Here is a 26,965-nt window from a genome sequence, read left to right on the forward strand (position 1 = left end):
ATTTAGTATGTGGTGTTGTTCGAGATGGTTGGAAAGTTGTTTGTTGATAGCTTTCTCCACCCATTTGGGTGAAAAAGACAGGAGTGAATGAGGACCAGTCTAGGTAAGTGGGAGCTGAGGCCTGGGCACCTGCAATGGGTGACCTCTAAGTCACCTGAAATGTAACTAGAAGTCTTGCAAGAGACAGCGCATGTGCTGGAGTCCTCAAAAGAAAGAAAATGGACAGGCGGCACCGAAGCCTCTGGTACAAAATCCAACCTAGTCCAACTCAAGTGGAACTATTGGAAATTCCATGTCATATTCGGCTTGATTAAACCTTTGCTAGAAACATATTTATATATGTATTTATCTTATTGCTTTGTAACGTGCATCATTCACTCTCCAGGAGTCTCACAGTGATCAACTGACACAAATTGACACTGAGGCTATGCAGCATTGCAATTCATAAAAAAGCATGAGCTATGGGTGTACACATCTTGCACAACTAAGACTCATTATTTTTGCACCATGGCTATAGTAATAATTTCATCCAGTTCTCTTTTTGGGGAATGAGAACTCTTAGGGATATGTGAAAAGGTAAAGACAATATTCACAAAAGACTAAGTCAATATTGGAAACAGCTGTCTAAAAGTTCACTCTTGCCTCTGACTTGGCAAACTGACCTCTTTTAAATCGGTGCTATCTAGTGCTAACTAGTGTAAGGCCTTTCTTATATATCTTGGTAAAACATGGTCCAGTAGCCTTTTTTTTTTTTTTTTTTTTTTTTGTAAGACCTTTATTCACAAAGAGCAAGTGACACAGCATGAGCCTACAACCCGGAGGCCGGCCCGCCATTCCATATTGTTTGTTCAAAACATATATGTTCAGTGTTTCTTCCATGTATGTTCTTCGTAGGTCTCATAGCACGCTGTCAGTCTGAGTCTTACATTTTACATGTTATAAACAGTAAAGGAACAACATTCCCCAACTTAAGACCTAACTGTATCCACATGCACACCCTATACAGTGAGTGAGATCGTGTCTCGGTATCCCTAATGTAGCCCACGGTCGTCTCCAACTCTCATTCCAGACAGCACTCATTCCAGCACCCTCAGTGTATCCGCTAGTCTTCCTCGGTGTCCTGCAAGGAGTTCAGATAGTCTGTTAAGAATCCCCACATGTCCTTGGGTTTCGAGTTAGCTGGTAAGTCCTCCTCGTATGTTTGGAGTTTATCTCGACATATGGACATATCATGCAGCCATACTTTCGTGGTTGGTACCCTGCGGCTGTGCCAACATTGCGCCACCTGTCTTTTGGCTAACAACAAGGCGACGGCACAAAATTTCTTTTTCAGCGCCCTGAATTGCGGTATAATACCTAGTAGACAGATCTGCGGAGTGCACTTCACCTCATCCCCTAACATGATCGTGAGTGCGACAGTAACCTCCGTCCAGTAATCAGCCACTTTCGCACACTGCCATGCCAGGTGTACAAAATCCGCACCTCCCCCATTACAGCGCTTACATCTGTCTTCCTCTTGCAGCCCAAATTTACGCATTTTCACAGGAGTGTAGTAAGCTTGGTGCAAGAACTTGAAATGAATAATCCGCAGATTCCCATTTGGTGTCAGTATCTGTGTTAGTGCGCATGCGCTGCACCATTCTGTGTCTGACAATGGAGTATCCAAAAGCACATCCCATCGTGCCTTAGCCTTGTGTGTGTGTCCTGCTATTTCGGTTTGTGCAGCAGTGTACAGTCGGGACACCAGGTGAGAGAGGTCTGTCGTAGTGATCAGCATTTGCAAAGGTGTTAGGGTGTCAGGTTCTGCAGGAAATGAAGGGTAGTGTTCACGTAATGCCCTCGTCAGTCTGTAGTATGTGAATCTAAACATGGGAGTCTGATTTTGGATATAAGCCAAGTCGGAAATGTCCAAAAATTTGCCTTCTTGAAACACATCAGACATTTTGTTGATCCCGACTTTGTGCAGTAGAGATATCCCCACTTTTTCGTTAGTGACCGACAAAGCCTGATGGTTCCGTAGTGGCATGTCCGGAGCATATAATGGGGTTTTGTGAGCCAATTGCCCCAGTTTGTGCCAGGCTTTGATTGTTGTGTCTACAGTGTTGATATCTTTCATGTGAAGCGGCGGTCGTTTGTGCGACAATATCTCAGATAGGGGGATAGGATGAGCATCTCCCTCCTCAATGGCCACGTGTGTGATATAGGGGACCTCATGGAACCAATAAGCTGCGTACTGTGCCTGAGCACAGAGGTAGTATAGTAGAAAATCAGGCACCCCGAATCCGCCCTGTGCAATCGGGAGTGTTAGTGTCTGTAGATCAATACGAGCTTGTTTACCTGCCCATATCAGTGTTAGAACCAGGGACTTTATGCGACGGAAGATCTCTTGTGGAGGTGTAATAGGTATGTTGTTAAAAAGGTACAATAACTTAGGCAGTATGTTCATTTTTACGATCGCTATGCGATCAGCTATAGATAATGGTAAGTGAATCCATCTATGGACCTTGTCTTCAAGTTTGGAGAGGGCCACACCATAATTCGCGCGCATTACTTCGTCAGGATCCCTGTGGAACATGACCCCCAGGTAGCGGATCGGGTCTTGTTGCCATTCTAGTGGATAGTCCACTTCAAAAGAAACGGTGGCGTCAGTGAGAGGGATGAGTGAGGACTTGGACCAATTAATAGCCAATCCCGAGTGTCCCCCAAATCGGATATACTCCCGAAGCAGCGGGTTCAGATGCACCCCCGGGTCCCGTACGTACAGCAGCATATCGTCTGCGTAGAGCGATATATGTAGCGGCCTGGACACAAATTGCAATGCCGATTCCTTGTAATTTTGACGCACTATGCACGCTAGTGGTTCTAACGCCAAAGCAAAGAGTAGAGGTGACAGGGGGCAGCCCTGCCTCGTACCTCGCCCAATATCGAAAGGGGCAGAGACATAGCCATTGATGCGGACCCTCGCACTCGGTGCAGTATACAATAAGGTGATCCACTGGACAAATCTTTTAGGGAAACCCATCCTATTGAGGACAAGCAACATATAACGCCATTCAATGGAATCGAACGCTTTTGCAGCGTCGAGTAGTACAGCCGCCGCCCTAACCGAGGGCTTCAGGTAGTGTGCTAGTGCAAACAGGGATCTGGTATTGTGTGAGGTGGATCTAGTGGGAACAAATCCCGCTTGGTCCGGCAGCACCAGACGTGTCATCAGAGGGGTTAACCTAACGGCTAGCAATTTCGCGAGAACTTTCGAGTCCACGTTTATGAGGGATAGGGGTCTGTAGGAGTCGCAGTTCTCAGGATCCTTGGAAGGTTTGAGGAGTGCTATTATCATTGCCTCTCGCAGTGTGGGAGGGAGCAATCCATTATCAAAGGAAGTACCATACATAGCCACTAAGTGTGGGGCAAGGATGTCAACAAATTTTTTATAGAATTCGGATGTGTACCCGTCGGGACCCGGCGCCTTACCGTTGGGGAGTGAGGCAATTACCTCAGTGACTTCCTCTACTGTGATTGGCCGAGCTAGATATTCCCTGTGGGCATCCGACAGCCAGCCAATTGCCACATCATGTAAATAGGCGTATGTTTCATCTGTCGTAGCTGTGGGTTGAGATTGGTACAGTGCACTGTAGGAGTCCACAAAACCCTGCACTATATCCGTGGGTTGCGTACGGAGCATGCCATCCCCGGATTTGATACGGAGTATAGCCGATTGTCCCCGCCCCTCACAAATTTTACGCGCGAGCACCCTTCCTGGTCTACCCCCTTCGCCAAAAGCCCTGGCCGTGTGTTTGCGATCTAGGTAATTGAGTTCTGACGTCAGGAAGTCAGCATGTTCGGAGTTTAGTTCGCGCAATTTGGGTAATATTAATACGTCCTGTGTTTTTTCGTACCGCAGTTCTAAATCCCTCATTTGGCTTTCGCAGCGGCGAATTTGGCCTCTGATGTCTTTAAGTATACCTATGGTAGTGCTGATGCAGACGCCTCTCAAAGTGGCCTTAAAGGCCTCCCATAGGAGACATGGGTCATCAGTAGTTTGTGCATTATCAGCAAAATAGTCTTTGATTGCCGTAGTCACTGCGGTAGCATATATAGGGTCTGTGAGGGCCTGGGAGTTGAAACGCCATTGAAAGGGGGGGGGTGTGTAATGAGGGATATCCAGCTGCAATAGTACCGGGTTGTGGTCTGATAATGTGCGCGGAAGTACCTGCACCTTTCTCGCCCACAGAGCAACGTCCCTAGACCCCAACCAATAGTCTAGTCTGGACCAACTATTGTGCGATGCTGTGATGTGCGTAGCGCCTGGGTCGTTCGTGTGGTGCAGTCTCCAGATATCCGCTAGCGCCAAGTCCTCTAACATGTGACCCACCATCTGTCTCGACTGTTTGTGCTGTTCTACAGATTGTAAAGAGCGGTCTAGACCGTCCTGTAGTGTCACATTCCAGTCTCCCCCGCATAGTATGTGCGTGCTCGCATGTGTCCGTAAGTGGCCCCAAACTTCACGGTAGAACTCCGGTGCATCAATATTCGGTCCGTATACATTAAGGAGTGTTATGTGTTGGCCCCTCAGTGTACCCGTCACCAGCACATACCTGCCAGTGGGGTCCTGTAGTACGTGCTTCTCCTCAAAGGCGATCCCTTTCTTGAGCAATATTATCACCCCCCTTGAATAAGATGAGTATGAGGCTCTGTAGGATGAACCCGCCCATCTCGACCCCAATGTAGCGTGAGTGTTCGGCGCTAGATGTGACTCTTGCAGGAAGGCTACATCTATATTCCATCTAGTGAGGCTGGCAAATACCTGTCTAATTTTCTGAGGGCGCGAGAGACCCCGCACATTCCAAGTAAGAACGTTTAAACCGTTTCTGCCTGTGTTACTAGAACCTGTGTTCCTCAAATGATATAATACCACTCATACCTGTACTCTCCAAGAACACACCCGGAGCCCGACCCCATTCATCAAAGTCATCGTAAGTTACATTCACCACATCTTTCAGTGTATATCCAAATAACGTGTACATTTGTGATACTATCGGTCTTTCCAAACAGTCAAAACCCCCCCCATCCCTCAACCCGCCCACTCCAGCATCCCCAACCTGCCGAAGCCATATCCCTTCAGAGCACATTCCCTTCAACCAATTAAACAACAACTTGGTGCTCATAGCAAAACTCATGTCGGGTATTACCCTCATGGAGGACCGCCAGAGGCACAACTTACACCCGGTGTACAGGTGCGGGCGATACTAGTAAGAATCGGGATAGTCGCAATGTGTGTGTCCATTAAACCATTGGCCCTCCGACCCTTCCGCATCCCCCATTCAGACGCAGGCAGTGGAGCAGTCATACAGGAGATCTAGCCGTACGTAGCGATGAGTAGGCACCCATGGATGGGATGTGACCCAGGAATGCTACAGTAATACACCCCCCCCACATCTCCACTGTCCGGCTATATAGAGTACGATAATCAGCAACTTACAGACGCAATGCATTTTCATTTGTCCATGCCCTGCAATGTGAAATGTTTCTCAACGTTCTAAGGTTTATCACCACCCACGATGTTCCAACTATCCAGAGGTGAAAGCGCGGCAACAAGGCCCAGCCACGGGTAGCAGTTATTGTTCAGTGCAGGGGTGTAGTCCAGTCTTCGACTACCCCGCCCCCCCCCCGCCTGACCGATTTCCAGTGGCAAATGGCAACGCATACACCTCACCTCTGGTGGATTCGCAGCCGGCCGCTTCTCGCAGTTCAGTAGTAGTACTCAGCGGCCATCCGATTAGATGCACTCGTCGCCGTAGTTTGATGCATTCCTCACGCCGTATCAATCCGAGTCTCTATTTTGATCGTTTTGGGATGCCGACCTCGCCTCACGCTGTGCTGTCTTAACAAAGTCAAGGGCCGCTTTGGGTGTCGCCAGTATAACCGCCTGTTCCTTCCATACTACTCGAAGGCGGGCAGGGTATAACATAGAGTATACAATATTCAACTCTCTCAGCTTAGCCTTTACTGTCGCGTATTCTTTACGTGCTTGTTGAACAGCAACTGTGTGGTCGGGGTAGAACTCCAGAGTGTTGCCTTGGTGGGTGATTCTGCCCTTCTCCCTTGCAAGCCGGAGGATCGTGTCCCTGTCTCGATAATTGAGGATGCGCGCCACAATTGGCCTGGGTGTAGCACCGGGCGGTGGTTTGGGGCCTAGCGACCTATGGGCTCTTTCCACAATGAAGATCTGTGACAGGGCTTCCGTCCCAAAGATATCCTTGCACAACCCCTCTACGTAGTGTTCCATACGGCCTGTGTTGGTCGATTCCGGCAGGCCCGCGATTCGCACGTTGTTACGCCTGGAGCGCGCTTCCAAATCTTCCTCCTTCGCTCTTATCACCTGTAGAATCCGTTCCATTCCGGTGCATTTCGTGGTAGACGTTCGTGCCTCATCCTCTACAGCCGATATCCTTGTTTCGGCCTCATCTAGTCGTTCACCATGTTTTTCTTGTCGAGCCGCCATGCCATCCATCCTGCACGTCAAATTGTCCAGTTTGCCATTAATATCCTGAAGATTTGATTGAATGGCCAAAAGAATCTTCTCCATGTTAGTGGTTTGCGGTGATTCTGAATACCCTCCGGGTTCTGCCAAATCGTCTGCAGGTTTCGACGCTCTCCTGTTGTCGAAAGTAAGTTTCTGCTGCTGCTTGTCCGGCTTCCCCATGACAGTGGCCGGTGACTGTACTTTCTTCCGCGCGGGTCCAGACGCCCTCGTGACTCTGACCGTTGTCGCCGTGGTTCCCTGACAGTGAGAGCCCGCAGCAGCAAATGGGGACAGGTCCGCGTCCGTTCTGGGCACCACCAGTTGACTCTGCGCCAGAACGTGACGATGGTGTATATCATGCGGTCAGTGGCAGCCCAGGAGCAGCCCAACGTTGTCCGGAGAGCTTTGGTCGCATTAGTGGGGTGCTCTGCCTCGCTCCCAGCCCCACAAATCTCCTGCCAGCGCCCAGCGCAGAGGGAATCCACTTCTCAAGATGTGAGTGCGGGTGGGAACAGGACGTTAGCGTGATGTCATCCCCAGACTCAAAAGCCACATGCCAGGGCGCCCTACAGTTCTCCACCGAGCATCGCAGGTCCGGCAGCGCGGAGAGCTCATCAGTAGCCCGCCAGCCACATTACAAAGAGCCCGCCATTTCTTCAAGAGGCGCCGCCATCTTGTCAGGCACCCGGCCGGAGATAAGCTCTGCTCTGCCGGCGTTTTCAATGACAGCGGCAATTCAGAGCAACAACGCTGAACTGGGCAGTATTCGCTCACCTCCGGCTGTGAATTTCGGGCTATTCTGGCAGTCAGCTGCGAGCCCCGCGCTGCAGTCCCAGGCGACGTCGGTTGCTGGCGGCCATCTTGTCAGGCAGTCCCGTTCCTCCGCGATGTAAACTGAATATTCCTTCACTGCGGGAGCGGACACCGCAGCGGTCCGGGTCAGTTTTTGCTCCCTATCTTCCCATTTATGCTGGTAGTCGCGTTGCGAGGGATGGTGGGTTTTCAGCGGCAATGGATCACATTGTGTGTGATCGCCCGGCGGAGCTGCATGTCAGGCAGCCATTCCGCTGTGCGCCCCCTAGCGCCTCCCCTGGTCCAGTAGCCTTACAAGAAAAGCAAAGTTGTGCAACATTTGTACACAATGTGATTGAGTTCAGGATGAGGCACATGAAGGAATTACAAAGTGGTCACAATGTAGATGGAGATCCATTTGAGGGAATAGAGATACACAACACCATGAATGATTCAGAAAAGAATTCAGATAGGGGAATAATCAATACATTCAAAGGGGACATAAACTAGGGGCAGATCGAGAAAAGCAGAGGGCAACTGGTGGCGGCAAAGTCTGGCATTCTTCAGCCTACATAGGGGGAAAGAAGCATGTATCTTGGGCTGCAAGAAGCTTGCTACAACACAACCAGAATAAAATGGTGGTAGTATGGAGAACACAGAGGGCACCTGAAGAGAAATCAGGGTAGCTAATACTAAAAAATCAAACTTGATTCAAATATCTGCATTGTCCAACGAGATAACATGGAAGAAACATTGCGGACAGACTAGTGACAGAGTCCATGTGCAGGATTTTATAATCATATTGGATCACACTTGTTTAGGCTGGGGCACATCCTGGAACAAATATTGCAAAGAGTCTTTAAATTGATTGGGCCTCCAAAGCTGGTATTAAGCATCCACCCCAAGGTATTGCTGGGACCAACCTGTGCCCAGCAACTGGCCATGTTAGTAATATTGCCTGGGTAATGACATACATGACCTGGGGTCTCTCGAGCCTCCATTATTGGAGCCAAATATTAGGCTTTGAGCCAGCAACTTTATGAGACCCTGTTCCTGCACCATACTCTTAGATGAATCCGTCTACTTCCTATCAGTAGATCAGTAACAGATGAGAGGGAAGTAAAAACGAGTTGTTTGTAGACCACATTGACCAAATTCGGGAAGTGCTATGGAGGGCGAGAATAGTAGGGCACCATCCCACACCAGGGCACTGTCTTTCTACCACCCCATTTCAGCAATAATGTGCCTTTCCCTTTGTCCTCTGCTCTCGCAGCCCACTACTCCTAATAGACTTGGGGGCTGCTGTAGCACAATACATCTTCCATTCTTTGTATTCTTTGTCCAATAACAAAGCCGCAGAATTTAAACCAGCCAGTCAATCAATCTACATTTTCAAAGTATGGAACCAATACTGTGTAGTCCTAGTTCCAAGAGAATTTAAACCAATGGTGAGCAAGCCTTGGGAATCAAAGACCCTCCCCAGCGAATAAGAAGCAAAAGCGAGCAATCCTCATCCATATACACACTCAACATAATTATAATTTCTAATTTCTAATTTAAAACATTTCTAAAGCGCAGCGTACACCATGCGGTTTCTTGGCGCTAGTGAGCAGGATCGGCAACTGAGGGAAAAGACAAGAGTAATAGGAATGAAAAGCTAAGCGGGGAAAGCCTGATTGAAGAGGAAAGTTTTTAAATCTTTACGAAAGGAGAGGTACTGGGTAGCAGAACGGAGATGGTCAGGGAGGGAGTTCCAGAATGTTGGGGCCAAGGTGGAGAAGTTGGCCCCACCCCACTTTTTACGTGTGAAGCGGGGGATCTGAAGAAGGGACTTAGAGGAAGACCGGAGCTCTCTTGTGGGAACATAGGGTTTTATTAAAGAAGAGATAAAAACGGGGGCAGTGCCCTGACGGGCCTGGAAGACCATGCAGCCCGTCTTGAAAAGGGAACGTTCTTTTACGGGAAGCCAGTGAAGCTCCCTAAGAAGGGGGGTGGAATGGTGATAGCGTGGGAGGCCGTAAACCAGCCGGGCCGCCTGGTTCTGGATCGACTGGAGTCTTCGCAGGCTGTATGCTGGAATGCCATGATAGAGGGCGTTGGCATAATCCAGCCTTGATATCACCAGGGCGGCCATGATAATCTTGAGTGCCTGAGGGGAGAAAAAGCGGGAAACAGAGCGGATGGTGCGGAGAGTGAGGAAACAAGAAGAGACCACGGAGCTGATTTGTGAGTGGAGAGTGAGCTGGTGATTCATTTTAACACCCAGTGTTTTGACCGTGGTTGAGGGGGAAGGTGCAGGCCCAAGAGAGGGGGGCCAGAAGAGAGAGTTCCAGGGGCTGGATGAACCACCGGTGAGAACCAATTCGGTTTTGTCCGGGTTCAGCTTAAGGTGGTTGTGGTTCATCCAGTCCCTGATGAATGTCATAGTAGACTGAAAGTTAGAGACAGAGAGGGGAGAGGAGGACAGATCAAAGATGAGCTGGAGATCATCCGCGTAGTTGTACACGGTGACCTCCAGCTGCTGGAGCGCGAAGATAAGAGGGAAGATATAGAGATTGAAAAGTAGGGGGGAGAGAGAGGATCCCTGGGGAACACCACAGGTGACTGGGAGGGGAGTGGTAGAGAAGTTGCCTAGCCGCACTGCCTGGGTGCGGTCCCTCAGAAAGGAGGAGAGCCAAACCAGGGCTGATCCCCCGATTCCAGCCACCCTGACACGGGACAGTAAGATGGTATGGTCCACCGTGTCAAAGGCGGCGGACAGGTCAAGGAGGACCAGTGCCTGGTATTTGTTATCATCCATACCCTTTCTGAGGTTGTCTAGGACTGAGACCACAACCGATTCGGTTGAATGTCTGGGACGGAAACCGGCCTGGCGAGATGCCAGCCCCCCATTGGTCTCAATATGGGCGCTAAGTACTGCGGTAACGTGGCGTTCCATCACCTTGCCCAAAAAGGGCAGCAGGGAGATGGGGCGATAGTTGGCCGAGATGGAAGGGTCCGCGCCAGGTTTCTTCAAGATGGGTACTATAGTGGCTGCCTTTAGCGCGGGGGTCACTACACCCTGTGCTAGGGAGCTGTTGAGAAAGACAATGGGGGGTTCAGAACAGCAGGAGTAAATTTGCTGCAGGATACGTGCCGGACAGACATCCGCCGGAGACCCCGACTTCACTTTAATTATGGTTGGCACTCATTGTCAAGCAAGCACCATCCAGAGAAAAAGGAACAAGTGCCAAGGTCCATATAATGATCTCTATGTGATGCTCTCAATCAGGACTTCAGCGCACCTCGCTAATTCTCCCAGTTCCTAGGAGAAGCAAAAAGAGCCTGCCGAACACTTGCGGGATACACTTCACCTTATTATGGAGGCTGTAATGATTGGGGGTCATTTAACACTTCCTTTACATCCTGTAATGTTTGCCTTGGATGTGTGAATAAAGGCAAAACTCTGCCAACTGCTGCATGGCAGAGTTTTTCCACATGTGCAGCTCACCAACATTAAATTGGCAAGTGCGAGTGAGAATGTGTGTCCCCTAGTGTTTTTTTTAGCTCTAGAATGCCTCCCAGTGGCAGATCGATACTATTAACGTTGAGAAAGCTGCTGCTCGCGGTGAGAAAGCTGTTGCTCACGTAGAAAATCTAATTGTGCAGAAGAAGCACCCTCTGGGGTACCACGTGGGGCCGTTCCTGCTCACTTTACACTGCAGTGCAAACTCCTGGCACTAAAAATCTGTACGAGCAGCACGACATACCAGAATTCTGCTGCTTGCGGAACATCCTGGAATCTCATGGAGTTTTTAGGTAACTCTGCAGAATTTCAGGGAGTGAAACTCCACAAGTTACACCCTTCCCTACTGTACATACATGTCCTAATTGATTACCTATTGCCTCCCACTTTCCTCAACAATGGCGTAACCTACACAAGGATAAAACTTGCACATTTACCACCTGCCTAGAAAAATACTTGCTTAATAGCGCAAGTTTGTTCAGTGGCTGACTGAATATTGTCCCCGCTAGGACAGCTCTGTCTAATGCTACCAAACACCACCCCAATAACCCTCTAATCTAATTCCACATATGTTTACCACATTATTAAGGGGAACCTTGAACAGGCCAATATCAAATACACAGGTTTACTGGAGTGTCATCCTGGTTGTCAGAAAAAGTGGATGTGGTTTTACCACAGAGTAGAAACCTTCTGATACCCTTCACTTATTACCCTTAAAAACTTTTTTTTTATTTCAAGAGATTTTATTAGAAAGAATTTTTTTAACATGCACAGTACAGAATAAAACAAAACGAAGGCAATACTGGTCTTGTTGTATCGTCGAACAATACTGTTGGTAAATACTAGCTATGCTGAGACGCTTGAGTGATGCTTATACATAATCGACTTATATCCTTGGCAGCTTTTTAGCGTTCCTGTGCGTTGCCTTCGTAAGCCGGAAGAGACAGTGTGAGCTAAAAGGTAAGTAGGAGAGAAGGGAGGAAAAGGAAAGAGGAAGAGGGAAACGGACGCGAGTTAGGTTAGCCGTTGGTGGCTTTGACTTCAGAGCATAGGGGTGGGCGGCACCAGGGGGGGGATGATTGTGTGGAGTGTTTACGGCAGTTTTTGCGAGTTTAGGTATTTGTCCAGGGAATGCCACATCTCGGTGTTTGGGCTGCCTTGGGATGTGCGATTTTGTGTTATGTTGTCTGCGCCCCTTAGGAAGGTGATCCAGTTGAACCAGACTTTGAAAGTGGCTTTCCCTGTGTCCTTCCAGTTGGGAAGTATAGTCTTAGTTGCCGCAGTGAGGATTAGGTCAATGAGGCTCCTGTCATTTTTAGAGTGTATCTCTGGGGCCATGAAAGCGGTGGCTATGCTGAGGATGTCTAGTTGTGGCGTGTACCCCGTTACGTTATAAATGAAGTCTCTTACCTTCCCCCAAAATGTCTTTCATTACCCTTAAAAACTAAGAGCCAATTCAAAACCCAGTCAATGCTTAGCAGGGAGATGTTAAAAATGCAGAGCTCACCCCACAAACTGTGCAATAAATCTTCAGTTATGTGCCCAGCCGAGCCATTTTCCTAGTCTAGTTGCTGTTGCTATAAAAACCTGCTTCTAGGTTTATGGGAAGAAAAGACAGTTTGAGCGCCCAAAGTATAGCCCATCAATTGAGTCAAGCCCTGTCTGCCACCCCTTACATACATGGGCGATGCAACAGAGGGGGACATCTGTAACTATAGAGAAGGTGAGCAGAATAGATGGCTTTGTGTTGTCTCTTCAGTGCATCCAGACTACTACAAACAACTGTTGTCCTTGAATTATGAATCTGCAGATCTGCCGAAGACCTACCACTGGCCCTGCATGTCCAAGTGGGTCAGTTGTGTGACTGTCTAGGAAAGACTATAGTTGCTTTATGGGCCACTGGATGGAGCACGCTGCAAGGTGAGGACTGAAACTTCTCTGGGTATTAGAAGACTCACTTCCTGTAACCGGTGTCTTGCCCTCACCATGAGTGACAGAGCGGAGACCCTGTGGCACAAAGGAATGGGCAGCGGACTGACCAGACAGTTGGCTGCAGTGTGCAGCTTTTGTAGAGTGAGCAACAGTGCCTGCCAGTGACAGTGAGTATTGGTCACAGGTGCAAAAGCACAGAGCCAGCCTGCTGATGTAGTTAATCTGTACCGTGGGTCCGAATTCAGGGCCGAACTGACTACCGGGCAGTTTGGAATGCTGCCGAGCTGGGGGCGGATTTCACTGCGGTGGGGGCTGATTTCGTTCATGGAGACCTGCATGTACTTCGAAATAATTAAAGCAAAACGAATTTCGTTTAGTACACGCAGGTCCCCAAAAACGAAATCAGCCCCCAGCTCAGCAGCATTCCAAACTGCCCGGTCCAGCCCCGTCCCAATTGTGAGGCAGGCAGGGTGAGATGCAGGTTGGGCCTGACTGCACTACCTCCGTGTAGTTTACAGAACTTTGGTCTTCTGACAGAATATCAGAAACAGAAATATTGTGTGGACATAATATTGTATCAAAAATATCGAGGGCAAAAATATCGAGAAGGTAGGTGCAAATAGGTAAGTATAGATTTATTATTCTTAGCTCCACATTTACATACCTTGAATATATATATTTAGTCAGGGTACATATATGTGGAGGTAAGAATAGTAAAGCTTTGCTTACTTATAGAAACTTAACTTCACAATATTTTTGTCCTCGACATTTTTGCCACAATAATTTGCGCCACCATATTTCTGTTTCCGCTATTTTGTCTAAAGACCAACAAACATCCAGTGTCATTGTTGCCCTACTATGTACTTGCAATAGATCTCATAAGACCTTGGTGTTCAGCTTCAGAAAAGGCAGCAGAATCACCCCCGATACACACTGGTTTTAAAATGAGGTCAGACCTAGAAGGACAGATGGGAAGTTCCAGTCCCACAAGAAGATGGTGGGTTGTTATAATGAAAAACGAATGAGCAAATCAGCTTTCAGTTCGAAGCACTTGCCAGACATGTTAGTGAATGTCGTAAGATACCAAGGGTCATCAGAATTATTCAATGGCTAACTTGCTGGTTGGCAGCAACGAGGCGCTCCATCTTTAATAGGTAGGCAGTCCTCCGCCATACTATTTTGGAGAGGAGTTTCAAACAAACGCACCACATAATATGGAACTTTCTGATACATTTTAATAATACATTGACAGAAATGAGCAAACACAAAGCGATTCATTTCCCAGACCCGAAAGTCAGTTATTTTACTAATTTGTGAAACGTGTGATTTGCTGACCAGCACGTGAGTACCTGCTGAGTTTAGTGTCAAAGCTCACACAGCCGTGCAGCTGAAATTCATCACTCTCTTTGGGCCGAGGAAGAGATGGGACGTGCTTGAACCTTTCATCATTTTTACCAGCAGCAGGATATGGCTCAACTACGCTGAACGGATGACCAAACTTGTCTTCTAGGCTTCAGCTGAGAAGCATGAATGTCAGACACAGCTGGCATTAAAGAAAGCTTCTAAGGAAAGGGCCCCTGGTGTATGGCCAGGTCATGAGTGATGAGAAAGAGTCATAAAATCAAAATAGTTGTGTTTTTTAAATGTAATCTTCCATATGATTATGACATATGACATCTTATTATCCAAAATATAAAAAGTGACAATACATAAAGAACAATTATGACATCAAATCATGAAAAGCATAAATATATCAACATTCAATAATGAAATATAATCAAGGGTTGTAAAGACTGAGTGGGTAGGATGGCGGTCTCTACGCGCGTTTCGGCGTATCGTACGCCTTCGGGAGAACCACTTGAAATTTCTATATGTGAGAAAAACATATACACAACTCGTTACATATACTCATGTTGAGTTGTTGAATGTTGATATTTTTATGCTTTTCATGATTTGATGTCATAATTGTTCTTTATGTATTGTCACTTTTTATATTTTGGATAATAAGATTGTTTTATATTTTAGAATTTTTTATATTTAATAAAAAAATGAAAACACCGTTTTTAATTTTGTGGTTGTTTGTCAGTACACTGAGGTTCTGTTTATTATCCTGTGTGTTGTTGAACATGATATCATACAGGTATTTAGTTGCCTAGGAATTGTTACTATATGAAACTAAACACCATTCTTCATGTTAAGCAAATACGAAGGGATTTGTCAGAAGACATTTGACCCTGCGTTTGATCATACTTTGAATGTGACAAGATTAAGACACAATTTTAAGGCATCTTTATTGATCATTCACCTTCTGAACTCCAACATGGTTGTTTCTGGGGATGATGCAGCATCCCTCGCACTCTCACTTCCAGCACCTATGTGGTCGACCCTTCATCAAACTATAATGGAAACTCCAGGAGTACAATAACATCAATTTGGCACAATTTCTGATGTGAATGAATCTGGCTTCAGATCACCGAGGCAGTGGTGTCTTTAGAAATGATTTTAGGGGGCACAATATGAGTCACAGATAAAACTGTGGACCACCTGCCAATGCCAGTTGTGAAGTGTGCGTGGGAGCATGCACATGTATGTGTTGCAGATGCAGATATGTATATAGATGCATATGTAAACATGCTTGTTTAATATGTTTAAATATTACTTCATATAGATGTATGTATCTACATATATGTACATATAAATGGATACAGACATACATAGAAAGTTGTATGTAAACATTTTAAGTAGACATGTAGACTCATGCATTGCCACAAATAGTCGCTTTTATGCAGTGAAAGATAATTGCACTTAACATGTGCTTGGCAAGGTGCTGTATTTGTTTTCTTCTGTGTTTTCTTTCAGACGATATTCAACATCTTTGGTGGTGGGGCCCAAGGGTGCTGTACAGGGGTGGGGGAGGCAGGACAAATGTAGCTGGGACACATGCTCCATCTGAACCCCACTAGAGACGCCAGTGCATTGAGAGCTGATGGTCATCCATGGAAGACTTCTGCAAATTACTTTCCTGCTAGATGGCCCGACAAACAAGATTAATGGTGGAGCAGAAATTGAAGGCAAGAAAATCAAAGATGACAAGCTTCAAAGATGAAACAGGCATGTAGGCTGCTTAATCGCAAGTCACGTAAGATGGAAATCAGAGAAGTTGAAAGAAAATGACTGATAGGTTCCAATGAAGAAAGAACTAATTCATGCAGGAAAGTTTAACATCTCAGCAATCATGTAAGCCACAGATAAACTCATGCTTACTTTGGTCTCAAATATTCCACTGAAGTGTGCGGATTGATCCTGCATCACAATCATACATGAGACAGCAAAAACGTACATTCCTCTTACAGACAGGCCAATGCCAGCAAAGTGCAAACAAAATGGGACCATCACAACTTAACATACCAGTTGGCAGGCCAACAACAAACCAGGATTTCATTAAAAAAAAGGAGCAAATGTCCATAGGAAGTCTAACTGCAGAGATACCCAAGATGAACAAATTGGGATGAGTGATTTTTGCTATCGCACTGTGAACAGAAGACTATCCTCACGTACAAGGGTGACTAGTGAATATTAAACAGCACTGAGCACTAATCAAAAGACTCATGCTCACTTCCAGAAATAGAAGTTACTGGAAAAGATGAGAGAGGGTGATCTGATAATGTCTTCGCAGAGGTTCATTACCCATGTTAAGGCACCCAACTCATAGGGTCTCAGAAGCTACTTATATTGGAAAAGATATACATCCGAATGCTGTCTGTGATTGATGCAACAGAACTGAAGAAGAAACAGGGACACACATTTTAGGACACATGCTCATGAAAGAAGGGCACCTTCACTATACACCAGCCGACACCTTAATGCTATGGTAGCCTGAGCTCCATGCTTTCACAAGCAAACGGTGCAGCCATGGTAATCGCCTTGGATGAACCCCTCACTCCCCACCCACATTTACTCACTTATCAAGCCAAACTCATAAGGAGAGTTATTTCTCTCTAAGCAAAGGCGGGGTTATTATGCATTAACAAAGTGATTAGACCTCAAAAGCTCACAATCCTTGCTGTTATGGTATTAGGACACTGGACACACCTTTCTGTTCTGAGCGATGACGAGACACGAGCACAAACAATGGGGCATTTGAGTGCAGGGCAGCATAGAGACAGCATAGTGTGAAACAAGCTCCCCCAGATGTTTATGAATGATGACACAAAGAGGTACTGAAATACCTGGTTCTCTGTTATCTCTCCATTGCGTTCAAAGCACGAGAGTAGCGAGAAAATTAAAGTGCCCCTACTTTGAAATGAAAGATCTGATGGCACAAAGCAAGTGAAGCAAGTTAGTCAACCATTTCCTAGAATAGCTTTCCTGTCTCTTCCATCCAGATTTCTATCTATTCATACTTTCACCCTTCTACCCACCTGCTGAAATCCACTATTTTGCCTTTATATTCTCACATCAATTAATTTTATCATGTATCAGTCACCTGTTTTCACATTCCATCAATTCATTCACTCTGCCATCCACTAATCCATCCATCCGCTATGCTGATCATACATGCATCCATCCATTTATTCACACTGCCATCCATCTTTCCATTCATCCATATTGCCGCCCATTCACCATCCTTGCATCCACTCTGCCATCCATCTCTTCACTCAGTAGTTCATTCTGCCACCCATGTGCTCATCCTTTCACCCACTCATCTATTGATCCCTTTATCGTCCTTTCACATGTCCATCCACCTATGCATTCATTCATCCATCCATCCATCTACTGGACCATCCTTTCACCAGTCTGTCCACCTACCCATTCACTCATTCTTTCACCCATTCTCTAACTATGCACACATTCACCCACCCACTCATTCATCCACCTACTCATCCCTCCTTCTATTCAATATTCCTTTCTTCCCTTCCTATTTATCCACGCTTTGTGTTTCCCTACTCCCGCTTGCTTCTCTATTGACGATGTGTTCCTTCATAGTGGTAATTATGAGATTTTGCCTGCCGAGTTGCAGACAGAAAAGGCCCATTAAGCGCCCCATTCAAGCTGTAGCTGCCAGAGCGGGTGGAGGGAGTTCTCTACGTCCCTGGTTCAAAGCACAGCAGAATCAGCACTTCCTAAGTACTGGAGACTCCAACTATGGCTTTGTGCCTTCTGGGGAGGTTTATGTCAATTTAGAGCTAGTAAGTTGGCTGGAATACTCATATTAGAGAAGGGCAAACTCATTTGCATAAGGCCGGTCCATCTTTAGTGGTATCAGCAAGCTTAAAATGATGGATTCCTACCTATGAAGCACACACAAATTAGCTCCATTCTTTAGGGTGCTTTAGCTCAACCATAGCTCCATTCTTTAGGGTGCTTTAGCTCAACCATTTCTCTCACATTTTAATGTCTGTTGAGTTTCCCAACGGAGACGGGGAAGGTCAAGGTTTGAGCGTTCGCCTGACGAGAGACTCAAGGGACGTCACTTTCATGAAGTCAATTCTTTAGCCAGATTGCTTCAACCATATATTTATGCACCACTGCCTTATCTGAACTTCTTCTAATAATCTGTACCTTTTTTAAATTCACAAAGACAGAACCGGATTAAGTTTGTGTCCTTGGAATGATCCATAGCTGAATAGTTTTTCTAAATTGCAACGTTTTTCATTGTTCAATGACATTTTATCTTAAAAACACTAGAAACATATGAGAAGTTCCTTGTTATCTTGTGCAGTGGGGATACAAACTCTCAGCTTGAAAACTCACCCCTCTTTAGGACAGAATCAAAGTAATCGGCTTACGGTTGGTCTAATTCTGCGCTAACTTAGATAAGTTACTAAACAGTAGCTTATCTCCCAGAGGGGACCAAACCAATATTCAAGTTGATGATAAGTTGCACTGCTCTTCACGTCGTATTATAGTAATGGGTACTGGAAGATGTAATTCAGTATAAAGGGACAAAGAAGCCCAAATTAGCCATGCGTTAACATTTCACAGAAATGCTGGAAATTAAGATCCTTGCCAGAGATGGTTTGTCTCGCCTATAACTGTGGCCAAATAATGCTTTCCTAAATGTGGAAATCTTATCTATACACAGATAGGAAAGCCTGATTATCGGAAATGTTGAAAATTGGCAGTTATTAAAAAAGAGATATATTAGGGTTAAAGCATCCCATGCCGTGCATTATAAGCATACTTCTAGCCACTGAGGAGTTCCAAAGCCATATAGAGGATCAAGGCCAAAGGCTGACTTCCTTTGTAAAGTTATGGAACTCTCAGGTGAATTGCAATATCCCTACATGCACGCCACGGGGTACTTTATCCCATATAATACAAGGTGACACCATCACCTTTCCCACAAACCACTTAAAACCTTGGTGCTTAGCTCTTTCATATGAAAGAGTGAGTATGTTTGCAAACATGAAAAATGAAACCTCTAGTTTAAAAATAACTAAATCAAAAATGTGTTAGATATTGCAAACAGACATTAGAAAGAATTTCATACGAGTCAGTTTAAAAAACAAAAGATGCTGTAGCTCCTACCATGTCGAAACATGCAGAAAGATTCTAGTTTTTCTCTATCAAATGAGGGCAAAAAATAAACATATTCTCCATGCTTTTCATTGTAAGCTATTAAAATAGAGCAGAAGAAAGAAAAACAATGTTCCGTTTGTTGCTTTGAACAGTTACTGCAATTATGCTCCGTGACCTGACCTGCATTTCACCTGCGCTGCTGGCTCTGGCAGCAGAAATTAGTTGACTTCTGATGGTGCGTCACAAGTCATCAATTATAAAGAAATTGGAAACTGCCATTTATACATGGATAACAGAATCCCATGTATTATACCACGTTAATGACTGAGAAAGCATTTCCAGTGATAAGTGGAGCCAACATAGAGAAAAAGCTTTGCAAAACCACTAGACAGAACATCAGTTGATTAGCTGAGAAATTTGTAAATGAGTTTAAGTGAGACTATTGGAGTGTAGCCAACATTGAGGAATAATATCTTATGACAGAGGCTTTGGTCTTATCTTTGTTGTTCTCCTCTAGGCGTTTTCATCTCTCTAGCCACATCGCTGCTTGGTAGTTTCCCCTGCTGTGCTGGACAGCAATGAAACCGGGTGTGGTCATGACGAGCTCAGCTCGTCATGAGCACCTGAGAGGTATATGCCATAAGGAGCTGAGCTCGTCATGAGCATGGAAGGGGCTAAACATGTTTCATTTGTTTACAATTTCCCTTTCACTCAATCATTGCTGATTGTTTTAGGTTGTAGGCCAATATAATTTGGTTGAAATATCGAACTACAAAAATATCACACCCAATATATCGACTACCACTATACTGTAAAGATTAGTATATATTTATGATTCTGAAGCAGTGCAATTTAGATTTCACCCTTATATGTCACATAAATGCAAACTATATACGTGCACTTGACATTATATTCACTGTGTACCTTAACTTTATTAACATGTGTGAAACATTTAAACGTATTACTGAAATGTATTAACTGTAGAAATTCGAGATTTATGTACATGCGCACAAATGTGCAGTTAAACATGAAGATATGTAATTCCATTTAAATTTACGTTTCAAGTAACATTGCATTTAAGTTGAAAGTGATATTTAAACATGTACTCCTTTACTCATGTATTGAATGTACTCCTAAAGTTACATGTGCATTTATAATCATGTATTTGAAGTGCACATTAAAATGCTGAACTAACGTTAACCTGATTGCACTCCTTAGTTACAATGGGCCTTATTTATTAAGGCCTTGTGCCGCCGGTGCGTCACTTTTAACATGGGAAAAAGTGACGCACCGGCGGCGCAAGGCCTTCATAAATAAGGCCCAATGTATTTTGCCTTGCCAGCAGGTTTTCTTTTTCCCTTGCAGGTTTATTAACATGACATTCGTCAGCTAGAGAAAGGCTTACAGTCTTTGTTAGACAACTGATAGGCTTGAGAGGAAGCTTGGCAGCAAACGTACATGAACAATGATTGAAATAGGCCTTCTGTTCATCATGTACCAGGGTGGCAAGATGTTCAAGATTAAGAACCTAAGCTACAGTTTGATACAGTGTGAACCTGAACTGATGTTGCAGATGAACTCAAGCAGTGACCTGGTTAGTCCTTGGTGGTGTGAGAGAGATAAGAATGTTTTGAATCTCTTGTTACATTAAAATTGGTGTTTTCACATTCCCTTGGTCAGAGATCAGCTCTTCCCCAGCAGCTCTACCTTGCTGTGCTCGGTCTACAGTCCCACCCAGGCAGGGTTCGAGACCTCACCTTGCTGGGTCCCACGCCTCTAATTATTGTTTTTATTTTTTATCTCCCCACTGTAGCCCATTAACGCTGTTTCTCCCTTATTAGACCTGTATCCTCTGTTGGTTGTCAACAGCACGCTGATTGTGCCCCCCTTAGCATTCTGCTACCCCCTTGCTGTACCACTGTTCATTGCATAATTGTCCTGTAGTCATTTTGTGTTTTTCGCGATATTTCCCATTGCTTTTTCCAGCCGCAACCCACCCCGCCTCCCAGCTGCATGTCCCTCCCCTAGTTAATGGTGACCGCTGTGCGGTCGCACTGCTGGTGCGCAGAAGGCACGCCAAAAGTGCACCTAAGGCAAGCCCTTCTGCGCCCGTCCATGACCTGACCACGGCCAGCGCCAGGAACCCTGGATCTCCGGGACCCCGCAGATACAACTCCACTCCACGCGCTCAACCCCGGAAGACACACCGACTGCAAAAGATCCTCGCCAAACACCACCCAGTGACCATTCTCATAGAGACTCTGCCGCAGATCTTTCACCATCGATACAACCATTACTACCACCGAAGGCCCGCCTGATGCACGCACCACTGAAACGCTAACCTGCGTTCTCCTCAACGTACGCTCCCTTCACCGACAAGCCGTAGAGATCTGGGACCTGATTGACACCCTCTCGTCCAACATCGCCTTCTTCACAGAAACCTGAACCAAAGCCACCTCCGGCCCGACATCGCCATTGCCATCCCCGACGGCTACAAGATCCACAGAAAGGACCACCCCCATCACCCAGGAGGAGGACTCGTCATCGCACTCAAGACCCCCCTTTGACTCTCCACATCCAGCACAAGCGACTCCCACTCCAACACAGAACACCTTCACTTTCAGATCCAGACCATCCCCAGGACCACACTTCATCTACAGACCACCGGAACCTCACACCCAGTCCCCAACCGCAATCGCCGAGCTCACCGCACCCCACGCCATCACCTCCAGAGACTACATTCTGCACGGGGACCGGAACTTCCTCCTCGACAACGGCGATGATCCCGACTCCACCAACCTCGCTAACCTCGGACTGAAGCAGCTGGTCAACACGCCTACTCACAGAGCTGGACACACCCTCAATCCCATCTTCGCGGGAGGGACAAACATCCGCTACAGCCACACCACCCAGCCCCTCTGGACAGACCACCACTGCGTCCACTTCACCTTCAACATCGCCACCGCACCCAAGCTCCCCCCCACGCCCAGCGCGAAGGAACTGGATCAAGGTCACGGAAGAACACCTCAACACCACCCTCCTCCAAGAACCCCCAAGCGCCACGACCAACACCAACACCACAGCCGTAGAACTGCACCGCTGGATCCCCTGCTGGACCGACAAGCTCGCACCCCTCCGCCGCCCGGCCAAACAACGCCCTCTGAAGGCCACCTGGTTCACCACAGAACTACAAGAAGCCAGACGCTTCTGCAGACGACTAGAGAAAACCTGGCGATACCAGAAACCTACGGAAGCACAGAACAACCACAGGGACACCCTGAAGGAATATCACCAGCGCATAAGAGACACCAAACAGACCTTCAAGAGAGACAAAGTGCAGACCAACGTGACCAACGCCAAGGAACTGTTCAACGTCATACAGCAGTTCGCAAAAGCCCCCTGCAAAGCCATGGACGTCACACCTTCCCAGGAACTCTGCGAAAAGCTCAGCTTCTACTTCCATCTGAAACTCAAGGCCCTCTACAACAACTTCAGCGAACAGACGCCAGACACCACCCCCCACTACGTCACCGATAAGCCTACCATAATGACCTGGGACCCTGCCACTGCAGAACACATCCACGCTACCATGAAGAAAACCCACTCAGGAGCACCAACGGACCCCTGTCCACCGCACATTTTCCACAGGGCAGCCGCCGCCATCGCACCCGAACTACAATGAACAAGCAACGCCTCTTTCTGGTCCGGCATCTTCCCAGACATCTGGAAGCAGGCAGAGGTTAAAACCCTCCTCAAGAAGCCCACGGACGACCCTACAAAACTTAAAAACTACCGGCCCATCTCTCTCCTCCCCTTCGCGGCAAAAGTCACCAAGAGACTCGCTAATGCCCAACTGACCGCCTTCATAGAAGAGAACTCCATCCTAGACGGCTCCCAGTCTGGATTCTGCAGCAACCACAGCACCGAGACCGCCCTCCTTGCCACCATCGACGACATCCGCATGCTACTCGACACAGGACACACCGCGGCCCTCATCCTTCTCGACCTCTCCGCAGCCTTCGACACCGTTTCACATCGCACACTCGCAGCCAGACTCCACGATGCGGGAATACGAGGAGCCGCCCTGGACTGGATCCAATCATTTCTCACCGGCCGAACCCAGAGGATCATACTCCCTCTCTTCCTCTGCGAACCCACTGATATCAACTGCGGAGTGCCCCAAGGATCATCAACATCAACATGGCCCCCCTTGCTGCCATCGGCAGACAGCATAGGTTCAGCATTGTATCCTACGCCGACACCCAGCTCATCCTCTCACTCATGAAAAATCCCGAAGACACCAGAAGGAATATAGTACATGGCAGCCTGGATGAAAGACAGCTGCTTGAAGTTTAACTCAGAGAAGACCAAAGTCCTCATCCTTGGACCCTGCACCTCCACCTGGGACAACACCTGATGGCCCACTGCCCCCACTGCCCTCAGGAATCCACCAACTCCAACAGACCACGCACAAAACCTCGGTATCATCCTCGACTCCTCCCTCTCCATGAACCGCCAGATCAACGCGGTCACCTCCACCAGTTTCAACTGCCTGCGCATTCTCCGTAAGACCTTCAAATGGATCCCCCCCCCGACTGCAGAAAGACTGTCACCCACACACTCATAACCAGCAGACTGGATTATGGCAACACCCTATACGCTGGAATCAACAGAACCCTTCTACATAAACTCCAAACCATCCAGAACGCCGCAGCCAGACTCGTCCTCGGGACACCACACCACGAATACATGATCCAACACCTACAAGACCTCCACTGGCTCCCCCTCGTGAAAAGGATCACCTTCAAACTCCTCACCCATGCCTACAAATCCCTTAACAACTCCGGACCCAAATACCTCAACAAGAGATTATCCTTCCACGTACCCAAGAGGAACCTCCGCTCCACCGACCTCGCTCTAGGAGAGGTCCCATGCATCCACAGAAACAGAGCAGGTGGGAGAGCCTTCTCCTACATAGCGGCCAAGACCTGGAATGAGCTCCCTGTGATCATCAGACGCTCCCTGACCCTGCACATGTTCAGGAAGTACCTCAAGACCTGGCTCTTTGACTGATCCGGAGCTGCTCCCCCCTCCCAGTGCCTTGAGACCCTCACGGGTGAGTAGCACACTCTATAAACCCCTTATTGATTGATTGTAGGGAGGGCAGAGCAGATTCCCTTTAGACTTGGAGACGTACAGACCTCTCTGCTTGCCCTAATCCTGCAAGTGTAAAGTTTTATGCTAAACATTGATTTCCTTTTCTTTTGGATTTATACTGAAGAGCGATCATGCTGACACCGTTCTTCTCTTTTTGTCCTAAACTCCTGATTTAGAGATTTTACTAGCTGACCTTATATCTAGTCTATGTTTGGAGAGAGAAACTTCCCTTTCAAAGTTTCTTTATGGAATACCTGTTTGCTTTAATCTGTGCTTGTGATTATTGCAATATGATATATTATTTTGTTGCGCCTTAACCTAGTGAGATACTTTAGTTTACCTTTTGTATTCCTGCATTAACTGAACTTTTTCTGGTTAGCAGATATATTGAATTGATTGGTAATCCAAAATAAAACCTTCTAACCATGTTTGAATTTTCTCAATTTTTATGCCTTTTATAATTCCTTCCATCATCTTTTCTTGTTTTTCTTGACCACTCTTACCTTCCTTAAACGAGCTATCTGGCTTTCTTCTCCCCCTTCCACATTCACATCCTCTACCTCTTCCCTTCTATCTTCTTACCATTCGCCTTCTCTTTTGCTCCCTTACATCTTCTCTTCTCCCCAATCCTCCCCTCCCAGTAATATCTTTTTCTCTGTCCTTTCATTCTCTTCCTTAACAAAGAACATCTCTTCCATTTTTCTTTTTCTACCTTTCCCTTCACTGTCTTCAACATGCTCTTTCCACCTCCCTCCCTTGTCTTCCTTACACTTTAACATTTCGCTGCTTTCAACCTAAACTTCTTTTTAATCCCCACTTTCTTCTTCCTCCACCTGCCCTCTCCATTGACTCCCCCCTTGTCCTCTCTAGCCCCCTCTTTTTACTGTTCTTTGCCCCTGGCCTCCACTCCTACCTGCCGAGCAGTCCGGGCCCACGTAGCCCTCGTCACAGGAGCACTCCCCCTGGCTGCAGAGTCCTCGGCCGCTGCAGGCGTTCAGGCACCGTCTCCGGCCACAGTCCTCGCCCACATAGCCCTCCAGGCAGAGGCAGGTCCCGTTGGCGCAGCGCCCTTTGCCCGAGCAGTCATTGGGGCAGCGCAGCTCGGCGCAGTCGGGCCCCGTGTAGGCCTCCTCGCACACGCACTCCCCGTCCATGCACAGCCCGTGCGAGCTGCAGTCCGTGGGGCAGCGCGGCTCCGCGCAGTCCTCCCCGCCGTAGTCCGCGTCGCACACGCACTCCCCGTCTATGCAGACCCCTCGGCCGGAGCAGGCCAGGGGGCAGTGGGGCTCCGAGCAGTTCTTCCCGACCCAGCCCTCGTCGCACAGGCAGCCGCACGAGTCCAGGCTGAAGTTTCCATGGCCGCTGCAGTGAAGGGCGAAATCCAGGCGACCTGCAGGCACAAAAACATAGGGGAGTCAGATCAATGCTTGTGTTTTGCGACACCTTGAAGATGCAGAAGTTGCAGAGTTCAAAGGCCAAGACGCCATGCAGTCGAGAAAGACTTTCAGACAATTCAAAATCATTACCCAAATAGAAGTCACTTTAGCAGTACAATCTACGTAGAGGGCAATTAATATTAGTGCAGCACCTAATTTGGCACTGTTGTCCTGTGGTGTGAGAGACCTACTGAACTAACAACTTGCCTGACTTTACTTTCCCAACTACAGGCAAGGGCCCTAGTGCCTGCTTACATTATGGCCTACACCACCTTTGCTACATCAGTCAGGCGTAGAGTGTATGCCCAGGCCTCCATGCACGTCCAGCCAGCTCCATAACACCTGTTCTCTACCATTCACCCTACCGTCAACAATAAATTCCCTAACCCTAAATTGTGTGGTCCTAAATGAGGTATGTGTTACACCAACACCAGTGACAGATCTTCAAGACTAATGTAGATACCCATTAGGCTAGTCTGTTGTTATCCTAAACTCTAGAATGGATTTGCCCAAATTTGATTTACAGTGAACACCTCTGGTCATTCAACCCTCTTTCCCAGAGGACGAGGGTAACAGGGGTAGGATCTGTGCATGAGCAGTTTATATCTTTTATGAGTGACCGTGCACAGTTTGTGTCAATGACCACTTTTAGTCAGATGCCCCCCACTCTGTCATTGCTGTGGCCCAGCAACCTCTACTGTTCCTTATAAGCAGAACTTCTGGCATTATGCAGAATGGGAAGACCCAATTATGTGGTATGGTTGACTAAATTATGCAACAAGAAAAGTCAAATTATGCAGCATAATGCGGCACATTATGTAATGGTATTACTTCATTAATTTGACATGTTTACACATATTAATATTGCCTGGGCAAAGACTTCACCTTAATATTACTACTTTAACACCCAAATACCGCAATTGGCAACTAAAAGGTGACCAGTCAAGGTTCATGAAGGGCCTACCAGTGTGCGTCAACACACACTGCTAGGTTTTTACTAACTTTTGACCCGTTTGATCTAGAAACAATTTTTTTTTTGTCAACATCTGCAAATTATGCAGCAAATGATTTTGTGTCAATCCATCATTATGTGGAAAA

The 26,965-nt window shown here is 46.9% G+C and overlaps 1 protein-coding gene across 1 annotated transcript in view; it reads right to left on the reverse strand.

Moving 5' to 3' along the window:
- Positions 1–26,965, reverse strand: part of TNR (tenascin R) — a 736,434-nt gene that overhangs the window by 339,160 nt on the left and 370,309 nt on the right. The window contains exon 4 of the mRNA XM_078642004.1: positions 25,345–25,821. Within this exon, the coding sequence (XP_078498130.1) occupies positions 25,345–25,821 (477 nt within the window). The remainder of the gene's footprint in view (positions 1–25,344; positions 25,822–26,965) is intronic.

This window comes from Lissotriton helveticus, chromosome 1_1 (assembly GCF_964261635.1).
Source record: "Lissotriton helveticus chromosome 1_1, aLisHel1.1, whole genome shotgun sequence".
NCBI classification, from domain to species: domain Eukaryota; kingdom Metazoa; phylum Chordata; class Amphibia; order Caudata; family Salamandridae; genus Lissotriton; species Lissotriton helveticus.